General features: G+C 42.4%; 1 protein-coding gene across 1 annotated transcript in view; it reads left to right on the top strand.

The window, feature by feature from the left end:
• Positions 1-19,227, top strand: part of DGKQ (diacylglycerol kinase theta) — a 149,625-nt gene that overhangs the window by 19,862 nt on the left and 110,536 nt on the right. Inside the window, exon 2 of the mRNA XM_083180019.1 lies at positions 13,448-13,527. Within this exon, the coding sequence (XP_083036145.1) occupies positions 13,448-13,527 (80 nt within the window). The remainder of the gene's footprint in view (positions 1-13,447; positions 13,528-19,227) is intronic.

The following is a 19,227-nucleotide window of genomic DNA, read 5'->3' as shown; positions in this document are numbered from 1 at the left end:
TAATCACTCCATGTTGTGACCTACAAAGTACTGAATTCAATAAAATCTCATTGATCTATTTGTTGTTGGAGTCTAATCACTTGTGTTTACTTTGTGGATAGATGAGGGGTATTCAATTAAGTGCCGTTTTTTGGTCAACCTATTCCATTAAAGTTCCCTCCTTTTTTTTTTTTTGTTTGTTACAACTACTCGAAAAACATGTGGATCAGTGAATTACTTGCCGATCCTTGTGTTTTTGATGACATTGCATCAGTTATCAACTATTTTTTAGTCATGCTTCTTATGTAGTTTTGACAAAAAACTACATCAGAATGGAACTGCTTCAGCGAAACATAACTAAAAGCGTCCAAAAACGACAGCAATTGAAAACTGAATTTAATTGAATACCCCCCATAATAATATACATCTCTGAAGGATTTTGAGTAAGATATTTCAAATCAAATTATGATTTTCTGGAACATTGAAACTTGGTATTGCTACACCACCCATCAATTCCATTTTTAGCTTAGTGGCCATAAACCTGTTGTGAACACTGTTAATACATAAATGCAATAAGGGGGAGTAAGGTACAATAGATTTGACTTTTTTTAGGGATGTGACACATCTCCTCACGTGTGGCATTAGTGTCTGCTGCCAATGCCTAATCATTGAGCATCGCTAAACTGCTGTCCTAGAAACATAAACATTCACACTGTTAATAAAGAAAATAGGTCAGGAACGCCACTGCATTCAGGCACAACAGAAGAAAATTGATGGGTTAAGAATAGAACTCTGCAGGTGTAGCGTAAATTTAGTCCATTAGCATTAGTTTAATTTCAGCAACAAGGATGAAAATTACATACTGCGGTTTAATAGGACTTAACCATTGTAATGCAGAAATAGGTCACTTTCATTGGAAACTTACCAGTTTAATTCACTTTTGATGTCACACCTTTTTAGGGATTGTATGAAGTTGTTTTTGTGTTTTTTCCTTAAGTATTAAAATGCCATTAGTTCTACTTTTTTATATTTATTTTTTTCTTATTGTGTAATACATATAAAATGCGCACCCTTCCACTGTTTGCTGTTACATACATGGAGTAATATTTGTCCTTTTGAATAACATGTGCACCATTTTTTATGTGACTAGAAGTGATCAGGACTAAAGGAGCCCATACACGCTCCGATCCCAGCGGTGCGATGTGTGCTTTGAGGTGCGCGCTCCCGCGGCACCTCATCGCACAGTATAAAAAGTATGTGCTGCACATACTTTTTGTACTTGCTTTTCATAGCATCGCATTGCATGCACAAGGCATGCAATGCGATGTAATGGATGCTATTTTAGCCCAGAACGCACGCCAGGATCGGAGCGTGTATGGGCACCTTAAGTTTAGTAATTTATCCTTATGCCCAGCATATATTTTTGTATCTAATAAACATATTCTATGAAATTAATTCCACTGTCTTATGTTAATAATTAGAGGTAAAATAAGCTTTAATGTCCTGACAGTTGGCCAAACAACTTTATATGAGAGGTTTGCAAAAAAATTCTGGATAGACAAACAAGTTGAGCACTACATTTTTCAAAGTATTTGCTAGAGGAGTCTATACAAAATTACATGCACTCCAACCTCTTTGTGAAACAGCTGGACCAGCCCGAAGCAGGTATGTTTTCTACATGCTGGATAAAGCTCTCCATTTAATCTTCCGGTGACTAAAGCATCTTATGTTTGACTTGTGGGAACATGTAGTCACAGACGGCCAGGTGTGGACCACCCTCCTGGATGCGGTCATGTGCTAGAAAAAGACAACTTTCTGGTTTTATGGGCAGATGCATTGACAGTTGTTGACAGAAGTGCAAGTTGTTGTCGCATGGAAATGGCTTCTAGAACTTGTGGCAAGCATTGGTTGTTGTACCAGTCCCTAATGATGATGATGCACTACTGGTTTGGTAGTAACCTGATCAGTTTTTGGCCTGAGAATGGGTACCATATGCTTGGGCATACTTCACTTATGTCAGAACTTCTGTGGTGGTACAACTTTAGCTGGTCCACTGGGCTTACTGTTGATTGAGCTCTAGGTTTAAACTAGTTTCAGGGTTCATCGCCACTGCTGATCTCCCATATGGAGTTTGAGTGACTGCCATCAAACCTGTTAACCAATGCTCCTACTGCTCTCGAGCCATCTGACGGTTCACCCAGCATTCAAAAACTTTGCTCAGGCGAAGCTTTTCATGCATTGTTGAGGCGATGGATCCCAGTGAGATGACTTTCTCCAATAACTGGGCCATGGTCATCCTGACGTCCAAACTCAACTAGGGCTCACAAGGCGACAAAGTTGTCCTCTATGATGACGTATGCAGGTTGGCTGCAGCACTTCCAGTCTTCCAGGGACCGTTTCTTATGCTGAAATTCTGCAAACCACTCAAAAACATTGATACAGAATGGAGCTTCCTTCCCAAAAGCAGCTTTCTGTCTATCAAAACTCTCATTCTGTCACAGACCACTTTTGTATTTGTAGGAATTATGGCTCTCTAGCGGCCTGTGCTGAGTTCCATAAAGAGTTTGTGAAGAAATTAATCATGCCGACTTAGGTGTGCAGTGCTCCTTATATACAGTCCTATGCCTTGATATTTTGCAAAAACTTTAGTCAGAGATTGCGGTTCATAACTAGACAGATTGTAACTACCTATGCCCTGCACATCCAGAATTTTTTTGCACACCCCTTTATAAAATACTTTTTTGCCAATGTCGTTCCAACTTCTCCTATCACATCAAACCATTTACAAGACCTCCCCTCATTATCGCACATTTATTGAATCAAGTAATCATTCAGCCTAAGCCTGTTAAACATCCCCTAAACCTTGGGTACTAAAGATTTCTAACTCTGGAACCCAGATTTAAAAAATCTGTTGAAAATCATAGCTGATCAATTCTAGCTCATCTTGCCAAGCCTGCTTACTGGCCACCAGCTGAGCAGTGAAAGTGGCTTCTGCCTAATTTCCTAGAATCAATGTTAGTAAGTTTAGAAGTACCGAAGGCATTTCATACAGTTTTGAAATTCCATATTTTAACTTTAGTTGCTTTGGGACCTCCTATTGGGGCAGATGTATTAAGCCTTAACAAGAGATAAATGCAAGGGTGATAAGGAGAGATAAATGTCCAGCCAATCAGCTCCTTACTGACTTTTTTTCAAACTTTACTGTAACATGGCAGTTAGCAGGTGATTGGCTGGACATTTATCTCTCCTTATCACCCTTGCATTTATCTCTTGTTAAGGCTTAATACATCTGCCCCACTGTGCTTAACTGATAAATGGTGCAGTAAGACTGATGGGGAATAGCACTCACCCGAGGAGTCTGCTGTCCCCAATACTATAAAATCGAGCTTTTGATCTGATATCCGTAAGCTTAACTAGTGTTTCAAAATATAAGGATATGGTCCTTGAGAAGTAAAAATTTTAGCTTTCACACACTATTTCCTTTTTATTTGGTTAACCCTTAAGATACTTTGACTTGCTTAAGCCAAATCCATTCTTGTGGCAACATATCTGGACTGGGTATTGATGCTAATAAATCAGTTGGTTTGAATTTAAGAATAAGGAAAAGAGGTGGGTCGGCACACTAGTATATTATGCCTAACAAAAAAAAGCTTGATGTTCTGCAACCTACTATGTAGTTTTCAGTTGCGGGGGTGCAGTCCTAGACAACCAAGGTATATGTACTGTAGAAGGAGAAAGGGGGTGCACTGTTGGACGCACACCTCATAAAGGAAAAACTATATTTTAAACTGTATATCGTTGGGTTAATATTTAACTTTTATTCAGTTCATTTAAAATGTCCCTATGTTTCCTTTACTTAGTGAAACCAGGAACAGCGTATCATAAGGGTGAAACAAGTGGTTAAAATCACAAACACATTTTGGCCCTAAATTTAGGACCTGGTTACATGATGCCCCAGTGGGGTCATTCATTCCCAATAAAATGGACAGCATATTTTCTAACCTGTAGGTATTTCCCTCCCCAGCTAACTATGGTAGACCTATGATATGTGAAACGAAAGTAATTGATGAGCTTCCAAAGCTGGGGTCATTTTATTTCCTATTTTGGCAGGGCTACTCTATTTAAGACTGTCACTTTGTCTAGGCTGTTGTGCTTACTTCAAGCTTTGCCCTTTTTTACTTATGAAGAATATCAAATAGATTAATGCAAAATATCCAATAGATTAATGCCTATTTTTTTAACAATCCAAAATGTGTGATAATCCTCCCCTTTTTGATCTGTTTAAAAAAAAAAAAAAAAATTTGGAACCTTCTTCGCCTTGGCATGCCCACCCCACAAATCCCTCCATTCTCCTTCATTTATATATTAGAATTTCGTCTACCTGGTACCTGCCCTTTTACTATATGGCTATTTGGGGGAATACATTCTCTACACCTCCTTGTCGGTAAACCAAGTAAATAACCTCTTACACTTCACTTACTAAATGTGTTGGATAAATATGAGAACTTATGGACATTTCTGGTAGCTGGCACAACTTTATACAGTATATCCACAGTTATACATAGACTAACAGCTAATCACTGTGATAAGCCGCCATATAGGCTGCATTTGTCAAAAGGGCCGTATCTCATTATCCATTGGCAAGAGAACCCTTCGACTATGACAAGTTTTAGTACTGTACTGAAACAGTGGTTTACTTTTTTTTTTATTAATGTCTGATGCGTCACTAGGGTGAGTGATACTTTGTGTGCCAGCAAGCTACCCCTTTTGGGAGTAAAGGGGGTGTGTATTCTGATTGGTTGCCTTGAGGTCCCTGTAAGGGAGAAGGCAGCTACCAGGGCTTTTACTATTGGAAGTAATATACAGTAACATAGTAGTTGAGGTTGAAAAAAGACTTCCATCCATCAAGTTCATCCTTTTTTGCAGATCAAATAAAGGTGTATAGCCTAGCTGTGATTACCCCCCCCCCCCCTGTAATAAACCCTACCTATTGTAGTTTTGGTCTAAATACCGATTATGGGATGTACCTATGGTTGTTTTTTTTTTAACAATAAATGGTAGTCCAACCTTCTTTTAAAAGTATATTACATGTATCTGCCCATACTACCTCTTAGGGTATGGAACTCCATACCCTTACTGCCCTAACCATAAAGAAGCCTTTCCTCCTAATATAGAAGTATTTTTATAACCACATTCTGCAAGCAAATCCCATTTGTCCACTTTAGAAGAACTGATACATCACCTCTCCTTTAGTCTTGAGTTTTTTGCAACGAAAACTTAAGAAGTTCATTGATACATTATTCATGTTATTTTATTATCCCTTAAATGTATCACAGTATCAATTGAAATAAATATAGCCAAAAAAAATTGCTCCTAGTACAAAGCTATACTTTGTACTAGGGTGGATGTCTGTGTGCGGCATCCATTCACCTCGCGGAAGGGTTGGGGGGAGGAGGGGTGGCTGCACGGGGGCTGGGGCAGTCCAGCAGCTTACCTTGGTGCTGGGCTTGCCCCCATCGTGGCGGTCCGGGTCCCCGTGCAGTGATCGACGGTCCCAGCACTTGGATATGATGTTATTTCCAAGCGCCGCCCTGTTTACACTGCAGGTAGGCACGGCAGTATAAATGGTGCAAATCCCGGATCCCACCTGGCTTGAATCCATGTTCCAAGTCTGATCCGGGATTTGGGTGTAAAAGGGATATGACCACAGGCTTATCACCATGAAAATAAATAAAATGAGACTTTCCTGCATCCAGGGATCAGTGAACTCCTTCTGTGACCCGGTCAGCTGATCTGCACAGTTTACTGACATGCTTGCTGAGACTTAAGGCCCCCATACAATAGGGCGACTTGTCCTAAGGACAAATCAGCCCCGATTTCCCCTGAGCTTCCCGGGCAGCTCCCCGGGGGAGCTTGATAAGTTTTGGCACTTGATGTGCCATTTTTTACATGTGATAAGTCTGATGCGATTTATCACATGTAAAAATCTGGGGGGGGAAGCATCTGGAGCAGGCTGGCAGTGGGTGCCTGTCCGGGGAGCGGCAGGAGCAGGGACTGGTCCGGGGAGCGGCACAAGGTGTAGCGGCAGGCAGCAGATGGTTGTGGGTACCTGTCTCCCAGAGTGGGTACCTGACTGGGGAGCGGCAGCAGCAGGGACTGGTCCGGGGAGTGGCACAAGGTGTAGCGACAGGCAGGGAGCGGGGACCGCAGCGCAGATGCTAAGCAGAGACTGGGGGCGCGGCGGGAGAATAGAAGGAAATCCTATTCAAAAGACTGAGCGGCCGCTGATTGGCTGGGAACTCAGCCAATCAGCGGCCGCCCGGTCTTTTGAATAGGATGGTTTCTATTCTCCCAATCGCCATGGGGACCGCAGAGCGGCGGGAGAATAGAAACCATCCTATTCAAAAGACCGGGCGGCCGCTGATTGGCTGAGTTCCCAGCCAATCAGCGGCCGCTCAGTTTTTTGAATAGGATTTCCTTCTATTCTCCCGCCGCGCCCCCGGTCTCTGCTCAGCATCTGCGCTGCGGTCCCCGCTCCCTGCCTGCCGCTACACCTTGTGCCACTCCCGGACCAGTCCCTGCTCCTGCCGCTCCCCGGTCAGGTACCCACTCTGGGATAAAGGTACACACAACCATCCGCTGCCTGCCGCTACACCTTGTGCCGCTCCCCGGACCAGTCCCTGCTCCTGATGCTCCCCCCCCAGGCGGCTGCACATGATTAATCTTATGTGCAGACCGTCCGACATCTGGATCTGATCCGATGCACACGGGACCGCGCATCGGATCAGATGTCATACCCTACGCAATTTGGCCAATTTCACCCGATTTCTCGGTCCAATCCTCCAGAATCGGGTGAAATCGGGGCCAAATCGCGTAGTGTATGGGGGCCTTTACACTGAATCTCAGCTGACCGGGTTATATAGAAGAAGCACACCGGTCACAGATCCTGGGTGCATTGTAAAGTTTAAGCTTTCATTTTTTTATTAGGGACAGGGTAGTAGGCTGGGAGCCAGGCAGCAGCTAGCACAGTGGTTCCCAAACTGTGTGCCGTGGCACCCTGGGGTGCCTCAGGACACCTGCAGGGGTGCCCTGGATTGGTGCTGCAGGACCAATTTTAAATTATTCATGGTCAATTTAAATAGGCAAAACCACTGTTTGTGTCTTCCAATGCTAAAATATGTGAATAATCCAAAGCAAATTTAGTCTAGCACCACATATCTCACCATAAGGATGACATATAAACACAATATACTTCAATTACTTACATTTTTATGAATTTCTCCATAAGAAACTTTTGGCATAGGGGTGCCCTGAAAAAATACTGATACTGTAGGGTGCCGTGAGTTAAAAAAGTTTGGGAACCACTGAGCTATCATATGGGAAGTTATGGGGCAGACTCAAGCAGAGAGAATAGGCCAAGTGCATGTCTAAACACATTTTCCCCATATTTCCTGCATAAATTACCCTTAAGGAGGTGTGAAAAGTTCATGGAAGGTTTTTGCAGGGACAGTGTTTTCTCACAATATCTACTGATAAAATATATATATATATATATATTTTTTTTTTTTACAATAGTTTTTATTGGTTTGGCAAGAAATAACCAAGCCTACTCGTACAATTATGGAAAAAACACACAAGCATGAAAAGTAAAGAAATAAGAGTAAACGCATACAAGAGACAAAGGGGAGGGACTGAGATGTAGACTATAGAAAACACATATGGGAAATATACAGATAGAGCCCTCTCAGCCATGCTGCCCGCTCGCCATGATGGTGTTTCTGGCGGCATGGCATATAGCGTGGACCTGCGAGCGGCTCATTCACGCGCCCCCGCTCAGCTGGGTAGCAGGGAGCGGGGACAGGGTGCTTCTCTGCCCGTCTCCACTTGTTAGACAGACAGGGAGTGGACAGAGCGAGTAGACAGTGGGAGATGGACAGGGCAGCAGCGCATCTCTTGGGCGCACACCCACTTCCTGGCACGAGGCGGGGTACAACTATAGCATCGCCAGGAGCCACTCTAATGAGAGCGGCTCCATCTGTAATTCCAGTAATTTTCTGTAACATTTGTAGAGGTCTCTCCCATTTAATGAGCTGCATACAGATTTTTTTTTTTTTTTATATTACAATACAAATGCAACTGATATTCTCGCATTCATTACAATGACATTTTATTTGTGAATGAAGTCACAAACTGGCCACGTCATTCCTTGTACACATGAGCCAACTGAGCATATGTGCTATGGGGTGTGGTACAGGGTTTCGACAGTCGGGATCTTGACAGTCATTAGCCCGACTTCGGGATCCCGAGTGGTTGGACTCAGACAGCATGACGAGCGCAACAAAGCCCCTTGCGGGCTCGCTACGCTCACCACCTATTCTATTCTCCCTCTATGGGGGTTGTGGGTCCCCATGAGGGAGAATAGCCGGGGTCCGTTGGGAACCTGTGCGTCTGTATTTTAACAGTCGGGATCCCAACATCGGGTAAATGACTGATGCAGTTAAGCACAGATTGTACAGCGCTGCACAGCACTGTGTGCTGAGCGATCTGTCATGGCCAGTGTACGCTGGAGAGAAGGGAGTTTTGACTCTTCCACTCTGATCACTGTATATATACTACATGCAGTATATAGCTAGTCAGGCGATGGTGAACTGGCACAGGGGGTCATACACACGGAGCGATCTGTGCTTAATTTCAAAAAGTTCTAATGGGATTGTTTACAAATGGGGCTTTAATCGGCTTGTCTGTAAGGCCCATTAGGCTATATGATGAGATTTTATATCAACAGTATGTTTTAAGAATGCAGCAAAATAGACAATGGTTATCTCAGCCTTCTGTTATTGGTATAATAAAACATGAAATTAATACAGTTTGAGTGGGCATGGATCTCTTTTATTCCAGTTTATTACATTCGAAAAGCAATAATGTGACGCAGGATTTATTTTTGGGCCTTTTCTATCTAAGAGGTGACAGGAAATGTAATGAAGCCTACAGCTTTGTTGTCTGTGCAACTTCTCGGATATTTTAAATGAATATTGACCTGGAAAGCCTAATTATGATTCCTTTTGCGTGCCTCCTCTCTTGTTTAGACATACTCCCACAACATGAATATGCCAGTTCTAAGATCAGCTTTCAGTATTTCTGGGGATTCTGCTTGTCAGACTGACAACAATTACCGCTGATGTGTAGTCTGTATCCGATCAGTTTTATTTCCCTCTTCAGTAGATCAAAGACAGGCTGTGCGGAATTACAAACTAAGCAACACGAGAAAGACGGTCTTGTCGGGACCCTTTAGCTTAGAGAGGCTGCGTGTTATTGTCACTTGACTAGATGCTTTTCTTTCTTTAACCTCTGTTAATTAAGCATTCTGTTTCCCCTTTGGCTTGTACTTTGTACAGTACTCTGAAAGTAACTGTGTTCCAATTTCAGATGCTACACTTTATAACACTGTTATGTTCTTTCTTATTCCCCATTGTAGTACAGCATGTGTATAGATAGGAAATTGGCAGATATTCATTTGTCAGACTTGCCTGCAGTTATTCACAAACCATAGTATAAATTATTTTGTTTTAGTAAAATATGCATTAAGAGGTGCTATAAAATTGCAGTCAGTAATCACACACACTAAATTCAGTGGTTCCCAGCCTTTTTTTTTAGCTCCTGTATCCCTTGATTACGCTTTCATTTGAGTACCCCCTCTTCTCAAATTGAAATATCCACGGTACTTACAAGTGTTCTTTTATATTAAGAAGTAGAGGAGGAGTAGTGGGCGGTCAGGAATCGGGTTCCTATGTCTGGCTGCTGGCTGTGTATGGTATCCGAGTTTACACACTTATAAGTGTGGGGCAGATGATCACTCTTGTCTGAGGGCAGTGTGTTCTCTACCAGTGGATTGCTGGAAAGGCAAAAGCATGAGGAGAGGCTAATGATGCTGCAGATGGTACCGTAAGTGACGCACTGTGGTTCATCACATCGCAGTATTCTCTTTAAAGTGCTGATGAATGGGTGCGCTATATAAGCAACTGTTAATAAATCTCCATGGCAATGGAAGACTACTTACCAATATTATTTTCAAGTACCCCCAACTGGTCTGCAGTGTACACCAGGTTTGGAAAACTAAGCCAAAGGGGCATTCAGTTATCTGAATGATGAGCCAGTCTCATCTGACCTACACAATAATTGTATAGTTGTGTATGCAGGAGCACTAACAGGCTGAATTTTTAGTTCTGACTAAAAATTTGCTTGCTCAACCTACTGATACCTTTGAAGAATGCACACTTTGACCTTTTAAAATGGCTTTGTGTGCGCAAGGTATATGCTGATTTTATTATTTTGTAAATCAGAGTGTTCATGTGATCTGCAGTGGTGTGTTATTCATGTCAATGAATATTAGCATCTTGATCAGAAAACTGACATGTAAAACATTACAAATTGTAGTCACTTTGTACAAATGCATTTTTCCATAAAAAGTATTGAGAGCATAAGGGCTTAACCTCTGCAAACTAGGTTCTGCACCTTGTGGTTATATGGGATGTAGTTACTATGCCAACAGTCTGGATCTCATCAGTCAGGATGCCTACAACAAGATGCTGACATTACTGCCAGCAGGAGACACGAAGCACAGAATCTATTCTCCCTTGTGGTGGTCCACGACCCCCATAGAAGGGGAATTGAACCATATGGAAAGCCAGCAATGGCCCTTGTTGCACTTCCACGCTGCTGGCATTCTGGTGGCTGGGATCCCGACTGGCGGGATATCCTACTGAACAGGTTCCTCTGTACTCTAAATTTTACCTATACTTCACAATGAATTGTAAGATCATTTTATGTTTGCATCACAAGATAAGCTTGCGAGCAGGGCCCTCCTACCTTTTGACTGTCTGTAAATACTCTGTTTGTATCACTTGTCTCCTTTTGTAAAGCGCAACGGAATATGCTGTGCTATATAAGAAACTGTTAATAAATAATATCAGATTATTCTAGTACCTGGATCATCTTCTCTAGACAAAATTGTCTCTACATAGTACAAGTTCTAGCATAAAACTCCCTGGATGCTGTTACTCTGCTTTCAGAGCTACATCATATTAGCTGTCTGGCATTACACATGTCCTGCATTTCCTAAATTAACTCAAATTCATGAGGTGCTTGGAAGAGCTTTTCATCAGTTCACTTGCAGATGCCAGTAAGAGGGATGCAGTCCCCTGCTTTACTACGCACTTGACTTGAGCACTGCAAAGCTTTAGTCCCTGTGGATGGGGACTTAGCACCTCAGACGCTGAAAGGATGTCACAGATGTTCGTTAGACCACTATGGAACACAAAATATATATAATAATGTGTCTAGTGTCCGTGTGCCATCTGTTGGCAGTGAGTGAAACTACATCTTTCTCTCTCACATGCTCAAAGTTTTATATATATATTTGCCTTTTTGACAAAGTGATTCAGTATCCACGGCTCCAGCAATGCAGTCTTCTCCCATAGACCTCTGCAAAGCATGAAGCTAGCGCACAGGTCATTTCTGCGCATGTGCCAGCGGCTGAGGTTAGGGGAGGCTGTAGTGACTGCTGGAATAGGGGGTGGAACGATTCCTGGGTTCCAGGCATAGAGCAGGGAACTATTAAGCTTCCCTGCTTTTTTCACAAATTTGTTCAGATGACTCCCTGAGATGGCGAATCTGAATACACCAGCGAAACTGAAAGCCATACTTTCAGGCATGGGTCTCTGGGTTTACCAACTAAAGGTCGACATACATTGCGTCAACCACTGAAGGTCAACATGGGTTAGATCGAGGCCTGAAATAGGTCGACATGGTTGGAAGGTCATCCCAAGCATTATTTCGACAGTCACAAAGTCAAATAAGCTATTAACTTATTTATTTCGTAGTGGATTTTTATGCATTCCCTTGTAACCTACTAGTGCTGCTGTATAGCCCCTTAAACCTTGCAATAGCGGATGTGTGACCCTTGCATGATAAAGTTGACATATGTAATCTTAACACTCTATTAAAGAAATGTAATCTTAACACTCTATTAAAGAAATGAAGACGCGGAGACATGGTTTGGCAGAAATTTGTTAGCTGAAATTTATTGAAGAAATAATTTTTTAAACTAATTTTTATTTTGTTTTATTTTATTTTATTTTTTTTTTTTTTTTTTTTTTTATTTTAAATGGTGGCCAAGAAAGAACGGCTATTATTAATCTCCAACCCCAAACCAACATACGTAATTTGGCCTAACAAAGGAAACGGTCTCCACTCAACCCACACATTGGCTGCCCACCCAGCCGGGTGGGCTTGCTATCCCCGGTCGGGTAATGTTGTACCTTCCCTTCAGGCCACAGTGGTTTTTTGAAAAAGACCAATTGGTTTGCTGCTGTATAATTTGGATGTGCTGTCACCCATCTCAACTATTGGATCTGACAAGTTGTAAGACTTGGTAACATATTAGAGCACAAGCAGGGAAGCACATTTAAGTGGATATTAAAGTCACTCGGTTATTTACACTTAAGTATACTTACCATCAGAATTTAAGTACCGGCTTCCTAGAATGTGAAGGCGAACGGATCTGAGTTAGTCCTAATTAAGGACTCCAAGTGGAGGAGGCACCTCCCCAAAATTCCATTGCTTGTTGGAAACCTGTATTATATTGAAGTCCCAAAACTGTTCCCATGATGAAGTCTGTTTAAGACGAAACCCGTTTCTATACATCATTATTTGTGTCTGGAACAACTTTCTGAAAATAAAGCTATCGAAAGAACTGCTTTGAGTGCTTCACTGGAGATTGGACCACCATATTTATGGACTTTTATTAAATGAAGGCGCCATTCCACAACTGGGTGTTATATGGTTGTTGGGGTCCCTTAACACTCTGGAGACATTGTGGTAAAGGCTGCCAAACCTTTTTGACTAATAAGGTTAATCTAATTGTATATAGAGCGCGAGGTGGAATATTGGGTTTAGAAATAGATAGATAGATATATAATATGCCACACCAATAAAGGATAACTGTAGTCTCAACTGCTATCAACGTTTCGCTAACTTTATTAGCGTGTTCTATTCTGAAGACGCTAATAAAGTTAGCGAAACGTTGGTAGTACATTGAGACTTCAGTTATCCTTTATTGATGTGATGGGAGTGCCGCACCCTGGACGAAGAGATATATATATATATATATATATATATATATCAGTGGTAGCCAACCCTAGCCCTCGAGAGCTACCAACAGTTCACAATTTCCAGACAACCTAGCTGCTGCACTCATTAATCACTGACACATTTTAAAAGATACACAGATGGAGCTAATTAGCTCACTTATGATTCTGTGAGGAGACCTGCAAAACATGCACTGTTGGTAGATCTCGAGGACTAGGGTTGGCTACCCCAGATATATACTATAGTTATTTAGTTATTTAATTCTTTAAAAAGCTGGATCAGACTTGTAATGAATAACTGGAATTTCTCTTTTCTTTTTCAGTTTGCAATTTTATGTCTCATGAAAAGTGTTTAAAACACATGAAGACCATTTGTGCTTGTTTGGCTCCAAGTCTAGTGAGGGTAAGTGATCAGCAACCTCTACTGCATTCATTATTCAACTAGTGATCTTTTATACTTTCAATCTCAATAATTACAACATGGTGTACAATTGGGTGAAATCGGACTAAAATCGCAGGTGTGTGATATCTGATCCGATCCGATGCGTGGTCCCATGCGCATCGGACCGGATCAGGGAGGTCGGACGGTCAGTACATACGATCACGTCCGACCTCCCTGTATGCATATGCCTGCCCACCTGACAGGCATATGCATGCAGACACCGGGGGAGCAGTTTGGCGGGCAGCGGGTCCCTGAGTGCTAAGCTGGCGGCGCCGGGGAGTGCTGACCTGGCCGAGCGGTGATGATCATAGATATCAGCACAGCACGCAGCGGGACGCGCAGTGGCGGGTATTAGATTTTAAAATTCCTGTCAAATGACTAGCCGCTCTCTGATTGATTGGCTGAGCTTTCAGCCAGCCAATCAGAGAACGGCCAGTCATTTGACAGGTTTTTTTAAATCTTATACCCGCCACTGCGCGTCCCGTCCCGCAGCGCTTCTGTGCTGATATCTATGATAATCACCGCCCGGCCAGGTCAGCACTCCCCGGCACCGCCAGCTTAGCACTCAGGGACCCGCTGCCCGCCCCACTGCTCCCCCTGATAAGAGCACCGCCGCCTCCTGACCCTCACCGCCCGCCCCCTGCGCCCCGACGTGATAAATCGCAAGCGATTTATCACATGTCAAATTGTGTGTGAGCCTCCCGGGGAGCTCCCGGGCGGCTCACAGGAGAATTGGGTTCGACTTGTCCTAAGGACAAGTCAGCCTAATGTATGGGGGCCTTTAGAAACGCATATGGACTATTAAGAGAAATCTTTGGTGAAGATGTGCACTTGCCTGAAATTTTTTCTGGGACAGACAAAAGGTTTCAAGGCTAATTTATGCACACATCTTAAGATTGCAGATCTTTCTAGTGTGTGGCACCTTGACAGTAGCGGGGAGGTCAAAAGAGCATGCTATCTAGAGGCTGTATTATGGTCTCATCTGACAATGCAGGGTTGCTTTAATTTCATTATCATGTATCAATGTAAAGGTGCCCACACACTAGAAAGATCTGCAATTGTAAGATGTGCGCATAAATTAGCCTTGAAACCTTTTTTCTGTCCTGGACAAAAGATTTCAGGCAAGCGCACATCTTTACCAAAGATTTTTCTTAAGATCCCCTGTGCATTCCTATGGATCTTTTGTTAAATCTTCTGATCTTTTGTGCAGCATGTAAGATCAGAAGATTCAGCTAAAGATACACGGGAGCGCGCATCGGACCAAAATCGGCTGATTTTCGACCGATTATCGGACGATATAATGGCCAATTTATCGGAAATTGGCCAATCGGCCCCAAAATCGTTCTAGTGTGTGGGCACCTTAAGTTTAAGATAGGTGACACCTGTAACTTTTTATAATTCTTAGCAACCTTAATAATACAACTTCATTACACAAGATGGGGTTTCGGTTATGTATTAGTATATGAATATATAGCCAATACTTCAAAAAACCCTAAGCTTAAAAGTAATGGTAAGCTTCTTAAAGAATACATATATAAAATTTAAAGAGGTTCAGTGACCATACATGTATAAAATTGTATAACCAGAATTATTGTTGAGAGTATATTTTATAAATACCACAGTATTTAAGATGTATAAAATAACATTAGTAAAATGAATTAAGAGTTAAAAAAATATTTTTTTTATATGTGTATATTGGGTCACTATCCCTGTTACTGCACCTCCTACAAAAGTTTACCTCCTCCTAACTTCCTCTAACATTTTTTAGTCCAGTACTAGTCTGAATTTTATATACACATACATTTTTTAACTCTTCATTTTACTCATGTATTTTATTTTACTGATGTCATATATTAAATGTAAATGATATCTGTAATGTGCTTAATTTATACATATAAACATTCTGGTATTTATAATATAACCATTTGTCATACAGCATGGGTCTTCAAACTGTGGCCTTCCAGATGTTGTGGAACTACATGTTCCAACATGTATTGCCACATTTTTTCCTATAAGAGCATGCCGAAACTGTCAGGGCATGCTGGGACATGTAGTTCCACAGCATCTGGAGGGCCACAGTTTGAAGACCCTTAGCAACCTCCGATACACTGTTTTTTATTGAGACAAGCCGGTAATGGCTCACTGTGACGTCATTTGATAGCGCTGTCAGCCGAGGCGTGCACGCCGGTGGGCTGAACCAGCGTTGGTTGTTCTTATAAAAGGTTGGTGTGTTTAGTCACTGATATTAGCCTGAGGAAAATACAGTTATCTGTATTGAAACGTTGCTTGAAATAAACTTCTTTCACGTTTTTTCAAAAGTGCTGGAGTGCTGCAGTATTTGGAAATTTATATCACTGCCCACGCATATATATGTATGCCATAAGACTGTGGTGAGGTCTCTTTCATTGGATGTTTGTGAGTGCCGGGCACAGGGATTCTGATCCCACAGGAGAGCTACGCATTGACCCGCCGGGGCACCCTCCCTTTCTGCTTTGTTTAGTTGGAGTACCGGATCGCCATGTATTTAAGCTTTCGGGGTTTTACCCCCTTCCTCAGGACACAATTCTGCTGGCTGTAGGAGTTGTGTCCTGAGGAAAGGCATAAAACCCTGAAAGCTTGATGTAAATAATATTTGTCTTTTTTCATTTTACAATGCTTCTGGTGAGCCATTATTCGCTGGACTGAATATCTATCTATCTATCTATCTATCTATCTATCTATCTATCTATCTATCTATCTATCTATCTATATCTGAGTTTTGTCCATGGCCCATGACATGCTGCTTTGTTCCGTGTCTATCATGTTGATATGCTGCTGCCTGTGGATGAGTATATTGGCCTTCATTTTGTTTGCTTTGAATACATGGATTTAATCATTCATGGATGTGCTGGACCTATCGTGGGCGTTGTGAACAGTGCCTGTGGTATCAGGGTGTGTGTGTGTGCGCGTATATATATATGTATGTGTATATATGTATATATTACGCGCGCAACAGAGGCACTCCTGGGACTTGGTTCTGGATTCTGCAGGCAACGTTTCGGCTGTTTATTGACCTTTTTCAAACTGTTAGGATCGTATAGCTTGTGATGTGCAAATAGATCAAGAAGCATGCGGTTTTGGAGAGGAATGGGAGTCCTGCGGCGTGCTTCTTGATCTATTTGTACATCACAAGCTATACGATCCTAACAGTCCTGATTTTGAGACATATATTTTATTGTGATTACCATTAGATTTGAGTGAATTCATACAAAGCTCTGTAAGGAATTCAAGTAAACAGAAATACACTGACCGATTACTTTTATATACTCAGATTTTTGATTCCTAACCCCTGATGAAGTCGAAATGACGAAACGCTTTGGGTTTCTGTCTGTATGAATCTTGAAATACTGGACAACTATCTGCTGCAAATGAATTCTGTACAATGTTTTACATAAGAAAATTTTATTAAAAATTGTGTATTTTTTACATCCAGCGAACCATTGTACTGTCAACTAAGAAGTGTATGCTGGTGGTGGCACATCCTATATCTATGTGTGTGTGTGTGTGTGTGTGTGTGTGTGTGTATATGTATGTATATATATATATATATATGTGTGTGTGTGTGTGTGTGTGTGTGTGTGTATGTATATATATATATATACACACACACACACACACACACACACACACACACACATATATATACACACACACACACACACATATACACACACACACACACATATACACACACACACATATACACACACATATACACACCTACACACACACTTACACTTGGCCCGGTGCCTTCACAAGAAATAGCATACACAGACAAAAGGTGCGGCACTCGGGTACATACGACACTGGAGACGTGGGTCGTCAGGCAATGTTTCAGTTTATAACTGTTTTCAAGCAGTGAGACAAAGGTGCAACAAACATTTTAATACCTGTATCGACGCCGCCTCTCGCCGTGGGGGATGCCGGCCTCCGTGCAGTGACGCCCGGTGGACGCTGCCGATGACGTCATGCCGTTAGCATGCTCACCTCCTCGGGAGGCGCGCCGTGGTTGCTAAGCAACAGATGTTACACAAACGGACATACTGAAAAAAAGCAAAATACATCATAAACACCGTGCATACATACAAAAAAGTACCAATAAATACATAAAGAGAGCGCATAAAAAGCAGCTGTCCCGTTAGAAGGACCATACAATTTGAAACTGTTCATAGAGCGGATCAGCAACTATAAGATTAATGAAAACAGCTATAAGAGATATACTCATTGAGCCCTTTTGGCTGGATTACATCTAACCGGGCTATCCACCGGTTTTCACATTGAATTAATTTTAGCCCACGATTACTTCCTCTGATGGAGGGAACAATCGTATCAATCATGCAATACCGCAGACTGTTGAGTGGATGCGCCGCAGTGGCGAAGTGCCGCGCCACAGGTTGGTCGCTGTGGCCGGCAACAAGGGCATTACGGATGGCAGACCTATGTGCTGTCATGCAAATTTTAAACTTGTTTTCGGTCTTGCCGATGTATACCAGACCACATGGACATATGATCTGGTATACAACGAACGTAGACTCGCAATTGAGGCGATGTCTAATTTTGGAAGTGTGCCCAGAATGGGGGTGTTGGAATGTATCACCCGCCAGTAAAAACTGGCAAGTGACACAACCGCACCTGCTACAACCTAATTTAGGAGGGGGCAAAAATGAAGAAGCATTGGTTAACAATTTCTCAGGTTCAAGAATTCCACCAGTTAGGTGGCCCCATTGCATTTACTTATGCCATGGACCAAAAATCCATGAATTTTTTGGATGTGCATATTGACATCAAATCAAATGCACTATCCACCACTGTTTTTACCAAGCCCACAGACCGCAATCTTTTATTGCAGGCCTCAAGTTGCCATCCCAAGGCATTGATTCGCGGCCTACCATTTTCACAAATGGTCCGCATCATGCGCATCAATAGCAATAGGGAGGTGGCAATAGAACAGATTGAAAAATTGATAGTCAAACTTAAACTTAGAGGCTATGCCAATAAAATCTTAGAGGAAGCCAAAGACAAAGCCCTTAAACTAGACAGATACACCTTACTGTCCCAACAGTGCTCGGACACACAAAAAAACGCCATAGTTCCATGGGTCAACAAGTACAATATTATGTCTCCGAGCATCCAAAAGATAGCTAAAAGCCATTGGCCATTAATTTCTTCGGTACTCTTTACCTAGAAGGGCGCCAGCGATTGGAATCGCGGGCGTCGGGGGTAAAAATCGCGGGCATCGCGGGTAAATCGCGGGTACATAAAAATCTGCTGCCCGCGATGACCGCGATTTTCCCATAGGGAACAATGTTAAAAAGGCTGATTGAGCGCGATTTTCATGTAAAATGCCTCAATGCCCGCGATTTGGCCATAGGAATCAATGTTAAATGGGCTACAGAGCCCAAATAGGCACAATTAACCCTTAAATGTCCCCCCAAATTTTTAACGCCACCCCACGATCCACGCCAACCCGAAGCGTGGCGAGCGGCGGCGGTACGCGTCCTCCGACCTTTTCATGCCCTACTATCCACGTCGGCGTGGAGTTGAGAATAGAATAGTGTGGCGAGCGCAGCGAGCCACCGAGCCCGAAGCGTGGCGAGCGGACGCGGATACCTTCACAGGTAA

Source organism: Crinia signifera, chromosome 1, assembly GCF_055691185.1.
Source record: "Crinia signifera chromosome 1, ASM5569118v1, whole genome shotgun sequence".
NCBI classification, from domain to species: domain Eukaryota; kingdom Metazoa; phylum Chordata; class Amphibia; order Anura; family Myobatrachidae; genus Crinia; species Crinia signifera.
The sequence above is the reverse complement of the archived record's forward strand: the minus strand, read 5'-3'. Positions and strand labels throughout refer to the sequence as shown.